Below are 21,376 nucleotides of genomic sequence, written 5' to 3' on the forward strand. Positions count from 1 at the left end.
GCTTATTTAAAATAACCCTATTTTTTTTTTCGAAACTATGACATTTTAGTTTTGCTCAAATACTGATGTGGCGAAAAATAATCGTTAAATAAATACTAACCCCCTTATCATAAACGTTTACTAAAGTTGACAAGCCGATAATAATCGTTTGTCCCTTTCCATCATACCGATACGTCGGAAAGGGACAAACGATTATTATCGGCTTGTCAACTTTAGCAAACGTTTGAATAAGGGGGTAGCTCTTTAACCCTGTCATAAATACTTTAAGCCAAAAGGTAGGCATTAGGATGTGCACAGAGCATATATCCAATAATGATAGACCGGTAGAATATCTAGAAAATTTCTGCTTCGCACAGTATATACATATGTGGGCGGCCGATCGTAAGATCAGGCAGATCGTAATGTTCCTGTGTAATGTTTTGACGATAAGTAGTCACATTAATCCAATATATAGGTGGGATAGGTTCGTTAGGTTGCTTCAGATGCCCGAGGGGCAAACTGCCCAGAAATAGGAGCCCCACGTAGCGGGGCTCCGTCGACTCAGGGAACGAGTCAAAGATTTTCATGTTTCACGATATGCCTAGGAATTTCACGATATGCCTGATCTTACGATCGGCCGCCGACATATATAAACTGTGGAATGATCTGTCGCCTGCAGTATTACCAACCTAAACTTTCATGTAAGAGCGTATCTTAAATGCCGGCAACGCACTTGCAACCTCTCCGTTGTTGCTAGTGTCCACGGGCGACGTCAATTGCTTACTATCATTTGATTCGTCGGTTCGTTTGCCTCCTACATTATACAGGGTCATTTTTGGACCCATAAAAAATATATATAAAATATATTAAAATAAATATATTAATATATAAAAAATATATATAAAATATATTTTTTATATTTAAAATATATTTTTAAAATATATATATTTTCGTTAGCCATATTGTGCGAGGTGATTAGCTGATTAGGTAGGCCATACCTACTGAACAACTTTTTCTATGGGACCAAATTTTTTTGTCTGTTTCATACATTTTGGTCGAGTGGATGTCGACGTTTTATATGGGAAGGCCAATTTTTTTTTTGCGAACTTGGGTTTGGTCCCATAGAAAGAGTTGTTCTGTATGACCTACCTTATCATCTCGCACAATATGGCTAATTAATGGTCCAAAAATAATCCTGTATATTATATACCAATAAATCTTCATATTTACAGATGGCCATGATTCTAAAGGTAGGTATTTACCCAACTATTTACTTTCTTTTAACCACTATACAGTCAGCAGTAATAGTTGCTAAGCGATCGAGGTGTTCAAAATGATCTTGACGCGACTTTATTGTTAAAAGAATAAGCGCGCCTCAAGGTAATTATGAACACCTCGCCTGCTTAGCAACTTCTGCTGCTGACTGTAATAGGTATGTAAGTATGTATTAGGGTCCGTCTGAGCTAACTATGACTTTGGCAGAACAAAGTGTGAAAATATCATTATAATTACCAGAGCTCGGCAGGGGTGAGCCATTTTGACGTCACTTATGTCAAATGTTTATATTAATATAGATACACCTTGGAAAGAAATATTAAAATAAAAATTTATTGATTATAAATAAAGAATAGACTAGACTTAGACCCCAAAAAATATATAATTAAACTAAAATGACAATGCCTTATGTACAAATGAACTTTAATAGTAGCATATGGATGGATATATATATTATTTGAAGAGGTTTACTAAAAAAGCTTGCTATAACATTTATTTGTTTTAATGGCGACGTAAAGATCGTAGCGGAAAGGCAGCCTAAATAAAATAATTTCTTTAGTTATTAAATTACACCACATATACCATCGAATGACAAGGCATGTCCATGTTGTGCAAACTCTGAAAACAGCTCACCCCCGCCGAGCTCTGATAATTACGGCAATTTGGCTCGTATATTATGACCGATTTTACCTAAAAAATTTATGTGGGCGCAAGAATACCAATGAATGACGCTAGTATTCGCGTTTGGGGGCATTTTTTTTAATTTAGAGCGCTCAAATATCACTAAAAAATAAAATATAATATGTAAATCTAAAATTATGTATATAATATGTATATAATAAAATACATATTAAATTATGTATATAATATGTAAATCTAAAATTGGTGATTAAATTGGAGATTGACACCAATTTCTTTTCTGATCAAATCATCCCGTCTGGACTGGCCTTAACATGGAAGAGTGACAGAGAGACACAAAGCGTTTCGTTGTAGAAGCGCAAGCGATTGTCACCTTGGCTTAATCTGTCACTCTTACTACACCTTCATTGGAGTAAAAGGGAAAAGATCCACGCAATTTGCGAATTTCGGTTATCGCAGTAGGCTCTCTCCTCCCTAGGGCTCATTTAGACGACGCGAGAACTCGCATGCGAGTTTCATACCATTGCGGGTTTTGATTGGTCGGTTGAATTGGACGTAACCAACAGTCCGCAATGTAACTAAAATCGCATGCAAGTTCGCGCGCCGTCTAAATCAGCCCTTTTTAGGGTTCCGTACCCAAAGGGTAAAACGGGACCCTATTACTAAGACTCCGCTGTCCGTCCGTCTGTCCGTCCGTCCGTCTGTCACCAGGCTGTATCTCACGAACCGTGATAGCTAGACAGTTGAAATTCTCACAGATGATGTATTTCTGTTGCCGCTATAACAACAAATACTAAAAAGTACGGAACCCTCGGTGGGCGAGTCCGACTCGACCTTGTCCGGTTTTTTACGCGAGTTAAGCAAGTTCTCTTCCCTTTTGAATTTGGAATAACATTCGATGTATTTTGACAGATGGGGGTAAAAACGACGGTGGAGGCGATGGAGGCGATGGAGGCGATGGAGGCGGTGGAGGTGGTGGGGGTGGTGGAGGTACAGTATCACAGAAAACCTTTCATATTTTATCCCTCTCAGAAATTACAGTAAAATCATCCAAAATGTCGTTGCTATGCTCCAGAATCTCGGTGTTCCCATTTGTCCCCGGCCCTCGTGACCACCGCCATACATGAGACGAGGACAAATAAGACTAAATCAGTCTTATCTGAATGCACCTATTTTCATGTATTATGTGCCAGGCGGGAGCAAATGGGTATACTTACACCAAAATCTCTCAATTTGATCCGAAACTAACTCAAATATCTTAGTTTAGGTAAGACTGTTATTTGAATGAAGCAATTTTAAGATGAAATATATTCGTAAGATGAGAGAATAAACTCGTAAAAGTCACACAAAAACAAAACAGAGTTGGTATGAATAAATATGTACTTAGTTACATAATGAAATTTTAGAACATAGTCCTTATATTCTGTATCTTTAGGTATTCAAATAAATGTAAACAAAATCTAACCTTAAATGGCTCCTTAACCCAGTTGAGGGTAGATGAAAATTCTACACGATCAAATAATGTAGGTTAAAGTCAGGTCGTTCAGTGACTGATCCAGGCGATTTGTATTTGGCTGGTTAACCAATAAATGTTATAACTACCCGAAAATTTACAAATTGTTTGTTTACTTTTATTTAAATACCTAAAGGTACAGACTATAGTGTTGGACGGTTTTCAATCAATCAATCAATCAAAATATACTTTATTCATGTAGGCCTAGCAACAAGCTCTTATGAATCGTAATTAATCTTAATCTAATTATCAGAGCAATTTATTGATGTTAATATTATTCCATAATAAAATTGGATTATTATATATGTCAAATTTAACACTAAGAATTTCACAAAAGGATCGTCAAACATTAAAAAAAAAAATTGTATAAAAAAATACTAGTCTAGAATTTCTAGAATAAAATCTAAATGTCAAAAAAAAAGCATAAGTAACAAACAAGTAGATAATATTACATCGGAATATCCATTTCCTCATCAATAATCAAATATACCTAATAAATAAATAATCATTTCGAATAACAATATAGTTGGTCAAGCAGATCTTGTCAGTAGAAAAAGGCGGCTAATTTGAAAAATGTAGGCGCGAAGGCATGTCATCTCATAGAAAATTTGAATTTTGCGCCTTTTGCTACTGACAATTTGCTTGACCAACTATAAAACTTACGGAGATCTGCCTCCACTCTATCTGCCCAACGGTATTTATCTCCGTGAGCTCGGCGTCGGCGAAAGCTGGCGGGATACCGCTCTGGACCGATCAAAGTGGCGTGCTCTTGTGTTAGAGGCCAAGACTCATTTTGGGTCACCGCGCCAACCAAGTAAGTAAGTAACTATAAAACTTAAATCACTTCTCCAGCACCCGCAGTCAAGATAGCAGTCGAAGACAAGTCCTGCACGTTAGCGGGAGAGTGCAAAGAAGAAAAAACATACGAATGCGAAGGCTGCACGCTCAAAGCTGTCAAATGCAACGACGCTGCCGCTGACGCTGCCAAGGTCGTGATTGATGCGGAAAATAAGAAGATCGTTTTTGACTTCAAAGCGTAAGTTAGAGTTACTTTTAAATTACAGTATTCTCAATAGTAAGGTTTGCTGCTGTGGTTATGTACCTACGACTATTATTACTGCCACAATACATCTGCTAATATAAATAAAATTAGACCAAGAAAAGTCAGTCACTTCGTCGCAGTATAAGTGTTATTTATACGTCATAATTTCATAGAAGTTTGACGATTAAGATAACACTTGCACTGCGTGGGCTATCAAAGTCCCGGCAGACTTTTCTTGGTATAAATCTATTTATATTAGCAGATTTATGGCAGTAATAATAGTCTCACAATACATAGCCACTGCAGCAAACCTTACTATTGAGAATACTGTAATTTAAAAGCTGTGAAGTTAGCGTTGGTTGTCGCTTTCTGCAGCGAGCAAGAAGGTTATCTATGCCTTATATGTACGTCACAATAACGTTGATAGTAGCATACGGGCCCTGCATATAAGCAGGGCATCTCTAGACATGTTTGAAGAAACTGAAAACCATACGGCTGCGAAGACTGTACGTTAACTAATATTCTTTGGTACGAGCCCTGCATATAAGTAAAGACATGTCTAGACATGTTTAAAGAAACCGAAAACCATACGCTTGCGAAAACTGTACATTAAAAACTAGTACAGCGGAAAATAATACTATGTTATATTACCAGAAATATAAACAATAACACAAATGAGTTTAGCAATATCAAATGGGTTTAGCAATTAGCACCGTTGTTTTAATTGCACATGCCGTTTTTATGCCTGCAGATTTCGTATGTTTCCCACCTTGTAAAATATAGCTTGAGGCCTAGCCAAAATGACAATCGTTGTTAGAAAACCCTAAACGAAACTGTGTACGGTAAATAATGACTTTTCGTAGCATCGGTCATCCCCATACATTTTTTCTTCTCGTTTGGCGTTTATTATCATCTTGAGGCCCCAAGGAATATTTTACAAGGTGAGAAATCATACAGCTGCGAAAGCTGCAGGTGTAAAAATGGCATGTGCATGTGCATTATAAACAACAGCGCTAATTGTTAAACCCATTTTTGATAAGTGAGCCAAAAATATTATACATACCTCTATGTATGATATTTTTGGCTTACTTTACTTTAGGTATTCGGAATTAACATACCAATGTTTCCTACATTATGTTAGCAAAATATTTTGATATACATATGGATCTATATGGATATTCTACGTTTAAATGATGACTCGCGCTAGACCGGGCCGGGGCTGGGCCGGAGCTTCCGTTTTCTATGGAAAGCACCACGTGATCACCGATCAGCCGTCATAGAAAATGTCATGTCGGACACCTCCGCCCGGGCCCGGCCCGGTCTAGCGTGGGTCATCCTTCAATTATATTATTAACCTTTTGGACGCCAATGACCGATATATCCGCACCGTAGTGGCACCGTAGGTCTAACGCCAAAGACCGATTAATCAGTCACAGACCACAGAGCAACGCAGATCTACGTGCAATCTTCGGTGACGTGGCGTCCGAGTGACAGCTTTTGTGTTTGACACGGCGTCGAAAAGGTTAATGTTAATATTTTTTATTGTAGGTTCGCAGACACGGACTCGTGTGTGTACATGGGCGAGTTCGATATAAACGGCAATGCGCATAGCCAACCTGTAGCTGTTATAGACAGTGAGTTATTTTATAATTATGTATAAACCGGGAATATTACGCGAAACTGTGCGTAGGGGGCGCTCTACCGCCATCCATCAAAATCTGGGGTCTACCACGAAAAAAGAAAATGGAAACGTTATCTAACCTTTCTATCACTCTTGTATATTCGAGCGATAAAGAGGCAGCAGATAGCTAAACGGCTCAATAAAATTCGAACTTTAAGATACGTCAGTTAATAGATCTAGAAAAGATATGGATTAGATATGTCAGTGTCAAACAAGTGTCAAAAGCGACGTTTCTTCAAACAAATACGTCACTTTTGACACTTGTTTGACACTGACATATCTAATCTATATCGTTTCCATATCTATTATTTGAGGTATCTTAAAGTTCGAATATAGCTGTAAATTTAGATTTTCGCTTTTCCCGGTAGGCACTTGTTAACACACCGCCTTGATCCATCAGTGTCATATTTTATTGTCTGTGAAAACTTGTCAAAAACAGTTTAAGGCACAGTATGTATAAGTTACCCTATGGATTACTAGCTAGCTTATAGTTCGTTTTTTTTAGCATTAGAAATAAGATAAACAATCTTGATGTGTCTTTTAATTGAAAAACACATTTTAAAAATAAGTTACGGCAAATATGTAACAATTATGAATCTAATACGATCATTTATATTCTTCTGCTTTCATAAATGATAGTTACTGATTTTTAATAAGCGTTTTTCAATTAAAAGACATGCCAAAATCACTTACCTTCTTCCAAGGTCTTTATAATGCTAAAAAAAACGAACTATAGTGCTGTACTCTGGTGGCAGAACATTGCAGTAATACCCCCTATTATAAACGAAAATCGTGTTAGTTTAAATCAATATAGTGAGTTATTTCTACTTTAATAACTTCTCTTCTTACACAAACTCTCGAGCGCTCGATTTCATCACTTAAAAATCTGTGGAAAACGGCGAAAACTAATTTTTGAAATAAGTACTTACGAGTGATAGAAATTGGGAATGTAGTGGTCTTGACCACTCGTTTTCAATTCAATTCTATTAATTTTCTCTCCTGTGGGCAATAGTTAACAGCTTGTGGGCATGTAAGTAATGATTTTATCATAGTTCTGTAAATAAAAGGAGGACCTTTTTACGTGGATAAGGGTTAAATAAGAAAATTAACCTTTATAGCCCTTAACTTTGTGTATCTCCACAGGAAAGAACGTAACACAGTGATCTGTTTGACCCATTAGCACTATTTAAGTCCCTAGTAGTGGAGATATTATTAAAGGGAGAACACGAAATCGAGCGATCGAAATGCAAAAATCGTCTCCCTGGTGAGTAAAATGTCGTATGATCCTACTTTGGTTCCTGGTAAATTCCTGGGCCAGTAGAAAAAATAAGTTGTCTCATATAGCAGAATCCAGAAAATTTCAGTATGGCCCACTTATAACGGCAGCACTATAAACTAGGATAAGAGGCTTAATAATATTACATATAATAATCATGTTAAAAGTTGTTTATTTATTTTACAGACGATTGTGAGTACCTAGCTACATCATTCAAATAATAAATATCGGAAACTTAAATGAAGCTAATTTCAGAATTGCTAAAATAATCATTTCCTGTGCGTACTTTTTTAAAATTGCAATTAATAACTTGTTATTTTTTATTTCAGCTAAAGGTAAATTGTCTTACGTGAATAAACTTATATGTATATAAACGAAGACAGGAGTTGGCCAAGCGCCTTATAGACGCAACGGGTGACCGGAAGGCTGGAGCTTACCTCGCCCAACGCATCGGCGTTGCCGTACAGAGTGGTAACGCCGCCAGCCTTCTGGGCACCCTACCGGAGGGCACGGACCTGGGGCCAACATTTTATTTGTAGTTTTTTACTTTTTAGGTACTTTTAGTTAATTAGTTTAATTCTTTTTTTTGTCTATATAATTTTGCTTATATTTATATTTAAGTTTAGTTTTTAATTAGTTTTATGTTTAGATTATGTAGTGTATTTTTACTTGTATTATTGTTCATGAATAAATATTAACGAAGACAAAGTAGGTAAAATATAGTTTTAAGACTTGAGTCGCAGCCGCTTTCTTGTACAGTCGCCATCTGATATATCGGAGCGGCTGAGGTGTTCACAAAATCTGAACACGCACCCTAACGCTTTGACTATAGAGGCGTGTTCAGATATTTGTGAGCACCTTGGCCGCTCCGATATGTCTGATGGCGACTGTATAACTTTTTAAAAAGGAAAAAGGCCATAAATACAAAATTATAGAGTGCGCTTTCAACAACAGTCTCTTCATTTATGTTAAATATGATATACAGACGATAAATCAATAAAAAAAAAATCAGGGGACATCTTACACAGATCAACCTAGCCCCAAACTAAGCAAAGCTTGTACTATGGCTGCTAGGCGACGATATAAATACTTATTGTTATGTATTTACATACTAATTAGGGTGGTCCTTATTTCGTCGATGTTATATTTTTACACGGGGCACCCGCTAAATGTAAAATCTACCCTTAAAAAATCAAAGTATTTTTTCAGCATTTTTAAATACATTTTAGGGGTCGCTACCGCTCTTTGATAATTTGGACCCTCCATACAAAATGCTGTTTATCTATTTATTTTTTTCGATTTTTCGTTGTGGGGCGAAGAGTCATTAAAAAAGAAATATTTATTCATATTTTAGGGGTTCTAAGACTTCTAAGTGCCTATTGATTTAGAGGTGCGTCCATACTTTCCGTACATATAAATCACCCCTCAACGAAAATCGTAAAAAAGTGAAAGCGCGACTTAACGTGTTTAATTTTCAGACGTCACCCTTGAAAAACAAAAGAAGAATGCGAAAGAAGGCGAAGCCGTGGAGGAGACAATCACATTCACCGGTGAAAAGAAAACTGAAGTACAGGAGGTATTCTTTTTTATTTTGTTGTTATAAATAAAAAAATATTATAGGGACATACACAAATTGACTAAGTCCCACGGTGCACGGACTGCACGGTAAGTTCAAGAAGGCTGGTGTTGTGGGTACTCAGACAACGATATATATAATATACAAATACTTAAATATGTAGAAAACCCCAAATTAATAGGATAAGGGCAAGCCAATGATGATTTAAATATATAGAAAACCTCCATGACTCAGAAACAAATACATAGATATTTCTCTCTGTCTGTGCTCATCACACAAATGAGGCAGGGTACCCGCTAAGCCAGACCGATTGGTCGGAGTTATAGTAGCAATACAAAATATCCTACAAACATACCACAAAAATAACCTAAAGCTAACCTAACCGTCTATAATTCGTTTTTTTAGCATTAGAAAGAACTTGAAAGAAGGTAAACGATCTTGACATGTCTTTTAATAGAAAAAACGCTTTTTAAAAATCAATAACTATTAAGTACTTATAAAAGCAGAAGACTGTAAATGATCGTATGAGATTCATAATTGTTATTACATATTTGCCGTATAACTTATTTTTAAAATGTGTTTTTCAATTAAAAGACACATAAAGATTGTTTACCTTATTTCTAATGCTAAAAAAACGAACTATAGCTATCACGGTTCATGAGATGCAGGCTGGTGACAGACAGACGGACAGTGGAGTCTTAGTAATAGGGTTCAGTTTTTACCCTTTGGGTACGGAACCCTAAAAAAACTAACTATATACTTATCTATTCAATAAATACCGTAAAACGGGGTGAGTAGGTTTCGCGGGGAGAGTTGGGTTACGAATGGGGAGAGAAGGTTTGAGAGGGGTGAGAAGGAAGGAGGAGGCTACTGCTACAAAAATAATGTATTCAAAATCGATCCAACAATCATCCAAAATCACCTTTGTATGAAAAACCCTCTCACCCCAAATACGAGGCACTACTAGTGGGTTTTCCTCTTTATCGTCAAAGTTATGAAATGGAACTACCCCCTATTATATACACCATTCAGTTTTCACATGTAAAAATAAAATTTTATCGAGGTTTGAAAGTCAAATTTCACCCAACTCACCCCATTTTACGGTACCTAATATTGTATAGTTAATACTAATAAAATAGCAAAGATGCAATGAATGCAATGGATGCAATATATGTAGCTTATGCAATATAGTAATACTTAGTTATGAACTAACTCCTTACAATATTGTTTTCACCACAACAGCTCGGAAAGGCTTACTTTGCACTTCAAAAACTGATAGCAAAGTTGCATTTTATTCACATGTGAGGCAAAGTAATCAAATGCAAATTTTGAGTTGTTTTCTTATGTTTGCTGGTATTGACTTTTAAATGATGATTTTGGATGATAAATATTTAATAACATTCATTTGGATTTGATTTGGTTTGATTTTGTTTGATATTTTACATTTAATATTTGCTTCGAGTTGGTGTGGTGAAAAATTTTGTGTTTCACTCGGGGGCAAATTTTGTTTAACTCTCGTGCTTTGAAACCCTCGCAACGCTCAAGATTCCATATTTTGGAATCTTGCGCTTGCTCGGGTATCAATATTAGCACGAGCGGTTAAACAACAACTTTGCCCCCTTGTGAAACAAATAACTATTTCTGTAGGTACGCGTAAACGGGCTGGCCGTAGAAAAGAAAGGTGACAAAGCGGACGTCCCAAGTTATGAGGTAAGTTATAAAATTATTTAAAAAATTACAACTTATAGTAATTTTACAGGTGTACAAGGTGAGCTTTTTGTCCACTGGAGCCCTATTCAGATTAAAAAAAAAACGTGTTGCACTCCGGGACCGCCGGCAGAAGTGAAAACTCAATGACATTGTAACAGTTTTTCCATCAGGTCTCGTGTCCGTCTTACGAAGCGTCTTACGTCTTACGCTCTCGCGAGTTTAACATTTTTTCCCCGTCACAAAAAGTGCACAGAGCCGCTAAAGAAGTTTTCACTTCAAAAATATTATGATTTTGAATTGGTTTTGATACAACGTCAAAGTAGGACGTTGTATGACGAGTGTTGGTGATTGGCGTGCATATAACGCACGACGCATGACACTCATATTCACCTCGGTGGAATGGCACCCTTGACCCTAGTGACGTAATGACCCTATATTTGATAGGCAATAAATAAATTGTTTTTCTTTTTAATAAAAGGTAGACGAGGAGAAAAAGACCATAAAGATCTCGGTACCCAAACTGTCTGCGGAATACGCCGGGCACTATCAAGTGAAGTTCAAGGTCGAAGAAGCAGAGGTTACCAAGACTATTTTGGAGGTCGAAATGTATGTACTCATTTTTTTAATCTATAATTTGACCAACAAAATAAATTACAATTTAGAACGAAAATTATCTCATTTTATTCATTTATCTCACAATAACAATCTAAATAACAAATAAATTATAATTACAATTACAATTAAATAAAAACTCACTGTAAACTCATATTAACTCACATTTATAGACGGGTCTAACGCGAAATTTATTCAATTACCTTTAATAACCTTACCTTTATTTGTTTTTTGTCGGGTAGTTGCACAAATCTCTGTTTTGATATTTTGCTGGGACATCGATTAGCCGCGACCACGAACAGTGAAACCTGTGTCGAAACGTCGGTAAATAAAGGTAATTGAATAAATTTCGCGTTAGACCTGTCTATAAATGTGAGTTAATATGTGTTCAAAACGCGAAAGTTTTAAATATTATATTAACTTAAAACTGACAAAAGAAAAACTGCACTTGCCCCAAAACTGTACTTACCCTGAGGAAGAGTACCCCTAATAAATTCAAAAGTAGAAAAATTACTGTCTTGGGTGAGACTTGAACTCACGGCCTCTGGATCGATACTCCAGCACTCTGCCATCTGAGCGACCAAGACGTCAACCATAGCCAGCAAATCTTTCCACCATAAAACTAAAAATTTAAAAAAATTTGTGCCCATAATGCTGGCTAGATTCTCCCGCTGAATGCCGATTCTTTGGTCGAGAAATGAGCCAGCCCTAGGGTCTCTAGTGGTATCCTGGCATCCTGACACCAAGGTTCCAAAGTTTCAACCGCAAACGCCGCAAATATGTAGTTGCTTGATTATCATTGGTCACAGCATCTTTGCAGATGATAGTTGCAGCGAATAAAGAAGTATTTTGAGGAGGTAGTCTACAGCCTACATCGACTGCGATAACTGTATTTACTTAGACCAGCGGTCGGCAACAGGCGGCCCGCGAACCTCCCATTTGCGGCCCGCGAGCCTTCCTGGCCATTTTGTATCTAATATTGACATAAACATAAATATCATAAATATTAACAAAGTGCGGCCCGCGTCAACTTCGTTGCCCTTGGCTGCTGAAAGGTTGCCGACCGCTAGTATAGACCAATGGCCGATCGGCATTTCTTGCCGCATCGATCTCAGACGTGTCTTGACTCCTTTACGGATATGATCGTCGTATTTGTCTACGTGACAGCGTGATAAAACGGTGTCCGTTTCTTTCTATCCCGCAGAGTTAAAAAGTGACAGTTGTTTTATCACGTGGATCAATGTGGATAAAGCGATCCATAATAGGCTTGCTGGGGTGGTTCAGCAGCTCTGTGGAGAGGAACGCGCGGAGATGAGACCGGAGTGGTGTCGTAACCTGCGGGAAGGCATGACAAAGGGTGTCATTCTGAATCCCTAACAACGTTTGCCCTAAAGTCACTTGCCCTAACTGGTTTGTCCTAATGGGCACAAGCCCTAACAATCAATTGTCATAACGATTATTTTCCATAATGTAAGGTTCTGAAAAATGGTTAGGTTTTAGAACTTGTTGCCACAAAAATAGGTTAGGGTTAGAACTGCGACCCTCGCAAAAAAGAAAATATGGTTAATAACATTAGGATAAGTAATCAATAATTATTAGGGAAACCAAAATTAGGGTTTTAGTCTTAAGACAACTGATCATTATGACAAACAATATTAGGGAATGCAAAGATAGGAGAAAATACTTTAGGGATTCAGATATAGATCCTGCCAAAGCATAGCGAGCTCTGGTTGGAATTGCTTGATAGACCAGCATATTTGCGGCAGGTTATAGCTCCAGCCATCTCTTTACTCATTTTTGGTTGCAGGGAAGCTGGGTCTTCCGCAGCTAAAACTGCAGGTGACGGTGGCGGCGCTGGAGGCTGTAAGCGGAGTTTTTGTTATCTATATTTTTCTAGGACCCTATTTTGGTGTCTATAATATAATCGTCACCGATAATCGCATGCGATTAGAGTTATGCCAAGAAAAGTCTGCAGCGATTTTGATAGCCCACGCAGTGCAAGTGTTATTTACACGTCATAACTTCGTAGAAAGAAATATATAGCGGGATATATATATGAAATTATATCGCGGTAGACCCGTTTGTGTAATTTAATTTAACATGTGTACAAAACGAGAGAGTTTAAAGTGTTAAACTTCATGAAAGTTTGACGTTTAAAATGACACTTGCACTGCGTGGGCTGTCAATATCGCTGCAGACTTTTATCGGTCTAACTCTATTTTGATTTTATTTTAATTGATTTAATTCGTTGCTCCAACTTAGCTAGCAATTATCTAAGAAATCACATGCATGCAGATCGATCGAAATGCCGCAATAAGGGGTCATCCATTAATTACGTCACACGAATTTCGAGGTTTTTTGACCCCTCCCCCCCTCCTTGTCACACTTGGTCACATTTGGCAAACCCCTCCCCCCTAGTGTGACGTCACATTTTTTCTACGAAATCGCCAAATCGAATTAAGTAAGTACCTAAGTATTATTAATATTTTATCAAAATATTTTTGACGATATAAATATTAGTAATTTTATAATTCAAAACTGCTTAGGAAAGAAAATTAAACGAATAAAAACGTTCTTCGTTTTAAAAACTTGTTATTTAAATGTATAGCGAATAAAATAATTTAAATAAATTTTCGGTTACTGATTAAGTTAAAGTGACGTCACAAAGTTTGTGTCTCCCCCCTCCCCCATGTCACAATATGTCACATTTTCTTGACCTCCTACCTCCCCCTAAACGTGTGATGTAATTAATGGATGACCCCTAAGTATTACATATTAATCATTTTGTTTCATCTTTTAGCATCCGCAGACGTCAAGTTAGATATCTCAGCCAAGACCTGCAAAGTGGACGAAAAGTGCGAAGTTGGCGAAACATCATTCACCTGCGAAGATTGCAAGCTTAGTGGTGTGAAGTGTAATGGTGCTGACGCGGCTGCCGATAAAGTGAAGGTCGAGGATAAAAAGATCACTTATACGTTTGAAAAGTGAGTAAATCTAGCATAATATACAAAACCATACGACTGCGAAGACTGTGGCTAAACTCAAGGTTGATGCTGTGGCTAAGAAGATCACTTACCTATGCGTTTGAGAAATAAGTTGTACCATTGGGGAGACACTCCCCAACTCCTACTCCTCCTACTCCTCCTCCTCTTACTCCTTTCGGGTAAACTCGGCAACGTTGGGCTCAGCATTGCTCCGAGGAATTATTAGGGTTGGCACCACTTGACGTCCTTTTGCGTGCACGACCACAGGTAAGATAATGACTTGAATTTTGACAACCCGAAATAGCCGAAAGGGATAGCATGATTCGTCCCTGAATCGCTGTCAAACTTCGGTTTTGTAGGAAGTGTCCTTTTTGTACAGTAGTTCTATTATTTATTCTGTGGTCGATTATGTACAAGCATAATCGACAAAACTATACCACTGCGAAGACTGGCTAAACTTAAGGTTAATGAGGTAGCTAAGAAGATCACTTAGGCGCTTAAGAAGTAAGTTGTACAAGCATAATAGCGTAGCTCAGCGTAGTTGCCTGAAAATAAAGATTTACAATAATTCATTCATTATCGACAAAACCATACGGCTGCGAATGCTGTGGCTAACATAAGGTCGATGCCGATGGGATGAATCGAAAATTAAGGAGAATAAAATTAAATTGGTTGCAGGTTCGCAGATACGGACGCTTGTGTGTACATGGGACAGTTTGAAGTAGGCGGCAAAGAGCACAGTCAACCGGTAGCTGTTATAGAGAGTAAGTTATTCTTTTTGACTTTCTAACATTTGTATTTGAGATTGTACGGTTTACAATGTTTTCTGTTAATAGGTATATGTATATGTCGCAGGTATTTTGTAAGCCTTCTGGGCACACTGCCCATCGGCAGTGACTTGGGGGACGTTTTTTATTTATAGGCTTTTTATTTTAAGTTTATTTAGTTTAGAGATAGTTTGTATTATTATTTGTAAGCTAATTTAATGTTTTATATTTACTTAATTATTTTGTAAGAATCCGCCTTCACGGCTTCACGTTTGTAAAATGACGACGCCGTTTGTAAAATGCCGAAGGCAAATTGTAAACGGTCCGGCATTATTTAAAATACCTTATGACATTAACAGCGCCGTTTGTAATTTGCCGCGACATTTTGGTCAAGTTAGTTCTTTAATTTACCACGCGTGGCGCTGCACATCAAAATTATGAAAAACGCTGGGGTGTCCATCAAATCTGGAGTTCTTGGATAGTCCCACCGCACTGTTTCATTTCATATACATATAATACTAGACTACTAACCGTAGAACCCATAACCGTTGGGGTAGACGAGTTCTCGAGTGGAGACCGCGCATCGGCAAGCGTAGCGTAGGACGCCCTCAGACTAGATGGAGCGATGACCTTCGCAAGGCGGCTGGCAAGAGCTGGATCAGAGTTGCCGCAAATCGTGCTCAATGGCGTGCAATAGGAGAGGCCTATGTCCAGCAGTGGACGAGAGTAGGCTGATGATGATGATGATAATACTAGACACATATTTACTCAGTACCATTACTATTTGTAGTCGTGGATTGATTTGTATAGGGGCTATTATAGGGGGGGGGGTCAAAAATTGACAAAAATCCATGACGTAATTTATGGACAGCCCCATAGTCACTAGTCAGAAACGTCAAAAGGGTAAGATTATATTATAATATCATCTCCATACAATTTATAACCTTACAAGTCAAAATTAGCTATATATGACATGGCAGCTGATATGACAGCTGTCACCGTACTAAATTTAGGTGAGTGTGAGAACCGCTAGTAAAACGACATGTATCAAATAGTCATGTATGACTTTGATTTTTGATTATAATAAATATGTAGGTACAAAATTATCCATTATCAACAATTTAAAATGACAGAAAACACTGTATATTATTTTCATGATTTAATAAATTGTTTTATTTTTTATCTTGTAGACGACTGTAAGTAACTATACTTCTGTTATTAATTTAAAAAATAAACTTGAAATTTAACAATAAATAAGTTAGCTATTATTACATTATTACTGAATTTAATTTTTATTTGTATTTTAGCCGCGGGTAAGTTTACTTTTTTCGCGAACATACTAATATTTGACTGATTACCTAAGTATATAGTCATATGCCTTATGGGAATATAGTTCAGAGCCGGAAACCGCTACCAACTTTTAGTATGTAGTTGGGCATGGCATTGGGTCTCCAAAACTGCCGGGAGACGGCGGCGCCGGCCATCTACTTCAGCGGAATGATGTCATCAAAATGACTCCCGCTTCGTTGCGAATATTGCATACTGCACCCAAACTATGTATAGCACATACACGTGTGGGGTATTAAATGAAAGCCAATTAAATAAACTATATTTTATTTATACAAAGTGTATCAAAATATGCAACAGTTTAAGAGAAATTTACAAAATAATACTAAAAGTTGGTAGCGGTTTCCGGCTCTGAACTAGCAATGCACGCACGAGAACTTTCCAAAGTTGCGAAACTTTCCACATGAGAATTTCTCGGTAACTTCTGAGAATGTTCTCGAGAACGAGAATTTATTTATTTATCGTAGTTTATACCATGATTATTCACGATAGTTTAGGTGTAGTCCTTACCCCCAGAAAATTCCGACTTTTGGTCGTCCGCTTACGGTCAGAAAAATGTATGACGGCCCGGCCAAACGGTCAGACTTAGGGGGGGGGGGTGCTCGACCAAATGTCATAGAGGGACCCTGGCAGTTTTAGACGCCGCCATTTTTTTTCAATATGGCCGACTTTTTTTTAAAACTTTTTTAATTTTGTCCTAGCGCGCTGAAATTTTGGTCACGGAATCTCGGGGTCCCCTATGTTGAAATAATTAGAAAATTGAACACTAGCCACACAAATACTCGTTTAGTTTTAAGTTTTAATATTGCCACCAAGAGATGGCGCCTCCGTCTATGCCGTAGATAGCGAACTTGTATTCTTGTATGTGCATCGGTCATAAGTTAAATAAATCGTTTCAAGTGAATTTATCTTGTTTCTCTGGAACCAAAGCCCATAATCCAAGTGGTTATGGGCCCAGGAAACTCTGAAAATAGAAATACCGAAGAAAACTACAAAGAAAAGTTCAAAAAAGTGTTGTTCATTGTCGGCGACATAACCTCAAAATGGACCCCACGCGCCCAATGAATTTGGAGAAATTTGATGGAAATAACTTTAGACAATGGAGATTTCAAGTCAAATGTGCATTAAAGGCGAAGGGAATCGACATTTCAACTCCAAAACCAACTACAGAAGCCAAGGAGTTGAAGGAGTGGTTAAAAAATGACGGCATGGCCATGTATATAATTACGTCTTCGATGGACTTCAAGCAAATTACACTAATAGAAAACTGTGAAACTGCTTCAGAAATTATGTCAAAACTTGAATCAATTTATGAGCAAAAGAGTGAACTTTGCAAAATGTTAATCCACGAGAAGTTTTATCAGTATAAAATGTCACCGGGTGATAGTGTGGCACAACACATTTCGAAAGTGGAGACCTTAGCAAAACAATTAAAAGAAAGCGGCGAAACTGTTAGCGATATGGCAATAATCACTAAAATACTTGGGACATTGCCTCTTAAATATAGATCGCTGCGTCAAGCCTGGATGTCATTATCTTCTGATAAACAAACTCTTAATAACTTAACGGCTCGCCTATTAGATGAAGAAGCAAGCTTGGCATCTGTAGAAGAACAAGAGACAGCTCTTCTAGTAGCTGGGAAGACCTGGAAGAATCAACCTAAACAGAATCGAGATGTACCATTACAGAATCAGCCACAAGCTTCTGGAAGTAGTACAAACCAAAATAGAAACACAAAACATCGTTTTGAATGTTATAACTGTGGAAAGCGGGGTCATTTCTCAAAAGAGTGTCGCTTTCCAAGAAAATCCAAGAATGGGAAATCACAGAAAGATGCTACAGACATGTTAGCATTTAATATAGAAGACAGCTCTTTTCATGCTGAAGAAAACACTTGGATCTTGGACAGTGGATCATCTGCTCACATTAGTTATAGGAAGGACTACTTCTCTGAACTTTATGAGTGCGACCAAAAAAAATTGACTTTAGGGAACAAACAAACTGTTGATGTGTGCGGTATCGGCAAAGTGTTAATAAAAAGACTTGTCAATGGACAGTGGGAGAATAGTGAACTACAAGGTGTGCTGTATGTACCAAGTTTACATAGAAACTTATTTTCTGAGGGTGTGATAGTAAGAAAATCTTACACTATCATAAAGAAACACGCGAGTGCTTTAATTTACAAAGACAATCAAGTAGTTATGACAGCTAAAATCACAGAAAATAATTTGTATGTGTTAGATATAAAAACAGTGGTTCCAGAGACTTGTAATTTAGTGCTAAAAGACCAAAATGACATTAAAAAGTGGCATGAACGCTTAGGTCATATTAATTTAAAAGAAATTAAAACAATGTGTGCAAATAGTGTTGTAGAAGGTTTAAAAATAAAAGACAGTGAAAAAACTGACTTTGTTTGTGAGGCATGTGCATATGGGAAACAATGCAAGTTTCCATTTCACAAATCTGCAAGAGGAGAACTACAGCCTGGTGATTTAGTATACAGTGATGTATGTGGACCCATGAGCCACACTTCAGTCCAAGGAATGAGATACTTTGTGTTATTCAAAGATGCAGCTACAAGTTACAGGCATGTATATTTTATTAAAAACAAAAGTGATGTCATAGAAATGTTCCAGAAATATAATAATATTGTGAAAAATAAATACATGCACAGTGTTAGATATTTGCATACTGATAATGGTGGAGAGTATGTAAATAAAGTTTTTCAAGATTATATGGACAAAGAGGGGATAATTCATGAGCGCACTGCCCCCTACACATCTCAACAGAATGGTCGGGCCGAACGTGAGCTACGTACAATTGTTCAAGCTGCTCGTTCTATGCTGTATGCAAGGGATGTGCCACTATACCTGTGGGCAGAAGCTGTTAACTGTGCAGTGTACATATTAAACAGAACATCCTCTAGCCAGACTCCAATGAAGACACCATTTGAGCTGTGGAATGGCACCAAACCTCAGCTAGGCCATGTGAAGGTATTTGGTAGTGTCGGCTATGTCCATATTCCGGATCAGTTGAGAACGAAGCTGGAAAAGAAGAGTGAGAAAATGATACTAGTTGGTTATGACAACACTAACTACAGAATGTATGACATGAATACAAAGACAGTGAAAGTATCAAGAAATGTCATCTTTGACGAGAATCAGGTACCGGAAATAAAAAAAAATGTTGTTCAAATGTGTCTTGAGGATGATAGTGAAGAAAAGAACTATGAGGAGACTGAGGAAGTGATGGACGACGCACTGGTGGGAGCCTCTACATCAGGATCGGACAGCATACTAAGTTGTAACAGTGATGATTCACCATATGAGCAGTCTGAAGAAATAGAAATTATGCCACGTAGGGATATATTTCTGAGACCGAGAAATAACAGAAACTTGGAAGCCAATCTCGTCGAGCTGTCATTGCCTCAAACATATGCTGAAGCCTTGCAGAGCCCCCAAAGAAAAGAATGGTCAGAAGCCATTAAAGAAGAATTGTTGGCCCACAAGGAAAATAATACATGGAGTCCAGTTGAAAGGTCTGGTCAACGAACCCTTACTACTAAATGGGTCTTTGCTATAAAGAAAACTGAAAATGATCAGACACGTTATAAGGCTCGCTTGTGTGCTCGGGGATTTAACCAGATCAAGGATGTTGACTATCAAGAAATATTCTCTCCGACAACAAGGTATGACTCTATTAGGATACTTCTGTCTATTGCAGCAAAATATAAATTAGAAATTCAGCAATTTGATGTAAAAACTGCTTTCCTTAACGGGTACCTTGATGAAGATATTTTTATAGAAATTCCAGACGGTGTTCCATTAAATAAGAATTTTGTGTTAAAATTAAATAAATCTCTGTATGGTCTGAAGCAGGCCTCTCGTTGCTGGAACAAAAGGTTTACCCATTTCTTAACTAAATATGGATTTATACAATCGCAGGCAGACAATTGTATATATATAGGAGTTTTTAATGACACTAAAGTGTTTCTAATCATCTATGTTGATGATGCTCTTGTAATTTCCTCCAATAAAAAGATTATTCAAGAAATAATAAACTATTTAAAACAAGCTTTCAAAATAAAAGAATTAAATTTGAAATATTTTGTTGGCATGGAAATTGAAAGAACTGATGACTATATATGTATTCATCAAAAAGAGTATATAAGGCAAATAATTGATAAGTTTTGTATGAGTTCTGCAAATCCGGCTAGTACCCCTGCAGATGTTAATGTAATTATAACTAAAAATATAGATGAAAATACTGTGGATTTTCCGTATAGGGAAGCTATAGGCTCCTTATTGTTTTTGTGTTCAGTCTCGAGGCCTGACATTTCATATACTGTGAATGTACTGAGCAGGTATGTAAATAATCCGAGTCAACAGCATGTAAACGCTGTTAAACGCATAATTAGATACCTAATTAATACTCAGGACTTATGTATAAAATATAGAGAAAGTAATGATCTTGTTGGTTTTTCAGATTCTGATTTTGCAAGTGACGTAGACACACGCAAGTCAACTACGGGATATATTTTTAAAATGAATAATGGTCCAATCACATGGTCCAGTCAGAAACAAAAGACCATTGCTCTCTCCACGACCGAGGCAGAATTTGTCTCGGCTTGTGAAGCTGCAAAGGAAATTCTGTGGCTAAAGCTTCTTTTGTCAGAATTAGGTGAACAATTTGATCATGTTGTACTATATGTTGATAATCAGTCGGCGATTAAGCTTATTAATAATCCTGTTTATCATAAGAGAACAAAACATATAGATGTCAAATATAACTTTATAAGGGAAAAGGTAGAGTTGGGCCTGATTAAAATTAATTATATACCAAGTAAAAGTCAATTAGCAGATATTTTAACAAAAGCTTTGCCCACTCAAGCTTTTACCTATCTAAGAGATCAAATTTTGTTTAGTTAAGTTTTGTGAACCTGTTAGTGTGTTGAACTAAGCCAGACTGAGATGTA

At 37.2% G+C, this 21,376-nt stretch overlaps 1 protein-coding gene across 1 annotated transcript; it reads left to right on the top strand.

Annotated features, from left to right (window-relative positions):
* Nucleotides 1-365: 365 nt before the first annotated feature.
* On the top strand, nt 366-13,222 carry LOC134677345 (uncharacterized). Its single transcript, XM_063535779.1, has 10 exons — nt 366-381; nt 1,212-1,229; nt 2,806-2,865; nt 4,259-4,442; nt 5,997-6,082; nt 7,735-7,740; nt 8,884-8,981; nt 10,629-10,691; nt 11,170-11,297; nt 13,111-13,222. The coding sequence occupies exons 1-10, from the start codon at nt 366-368 to the stop codon at nt 13,220-13,222; spliced, it is 771 nt and encodes a 256-aa protein (XP_063391849.1).
* The last annotated feature ends 8,154 nt before the right edge of the window (nt 13,223-21,376 follow it).

This window comes from Cydia fagiglandana, chromosome 26 (assembly GCF_963556715.1).
Source record: "Cydia fagiglandana chromosome 26, ilCydFagi1.1, whole genome shotgun sequence".
NCBI classification, from domain to species: Eukaryota; Metazoa; Arthropoda; class Insecta; order Lepidoptera; family Tortricidae; genus Cydia; species Cydia fagiglandana.

Excerpts from the sequence above, each read along its gene's own strand:
- LOC134677345 (XM_063535779.1), top strand. Across the intron at positions 4,443-5,996 it reads ATCGTTTTTGACTTCAAAGC|GTTCGCAGACACGGACTCGT; the intron begins GTAAGTTAGAGT and ends TTTTTATTGTAG. Across the intron at positions 11,298-13,110 it reads ACTATTTTGGAGGTCGAAAT|GGAAGCTGGGTCTTCCGCAG; the intron begins GTATGTACTCAT and ends TTTTGGTTGCAG.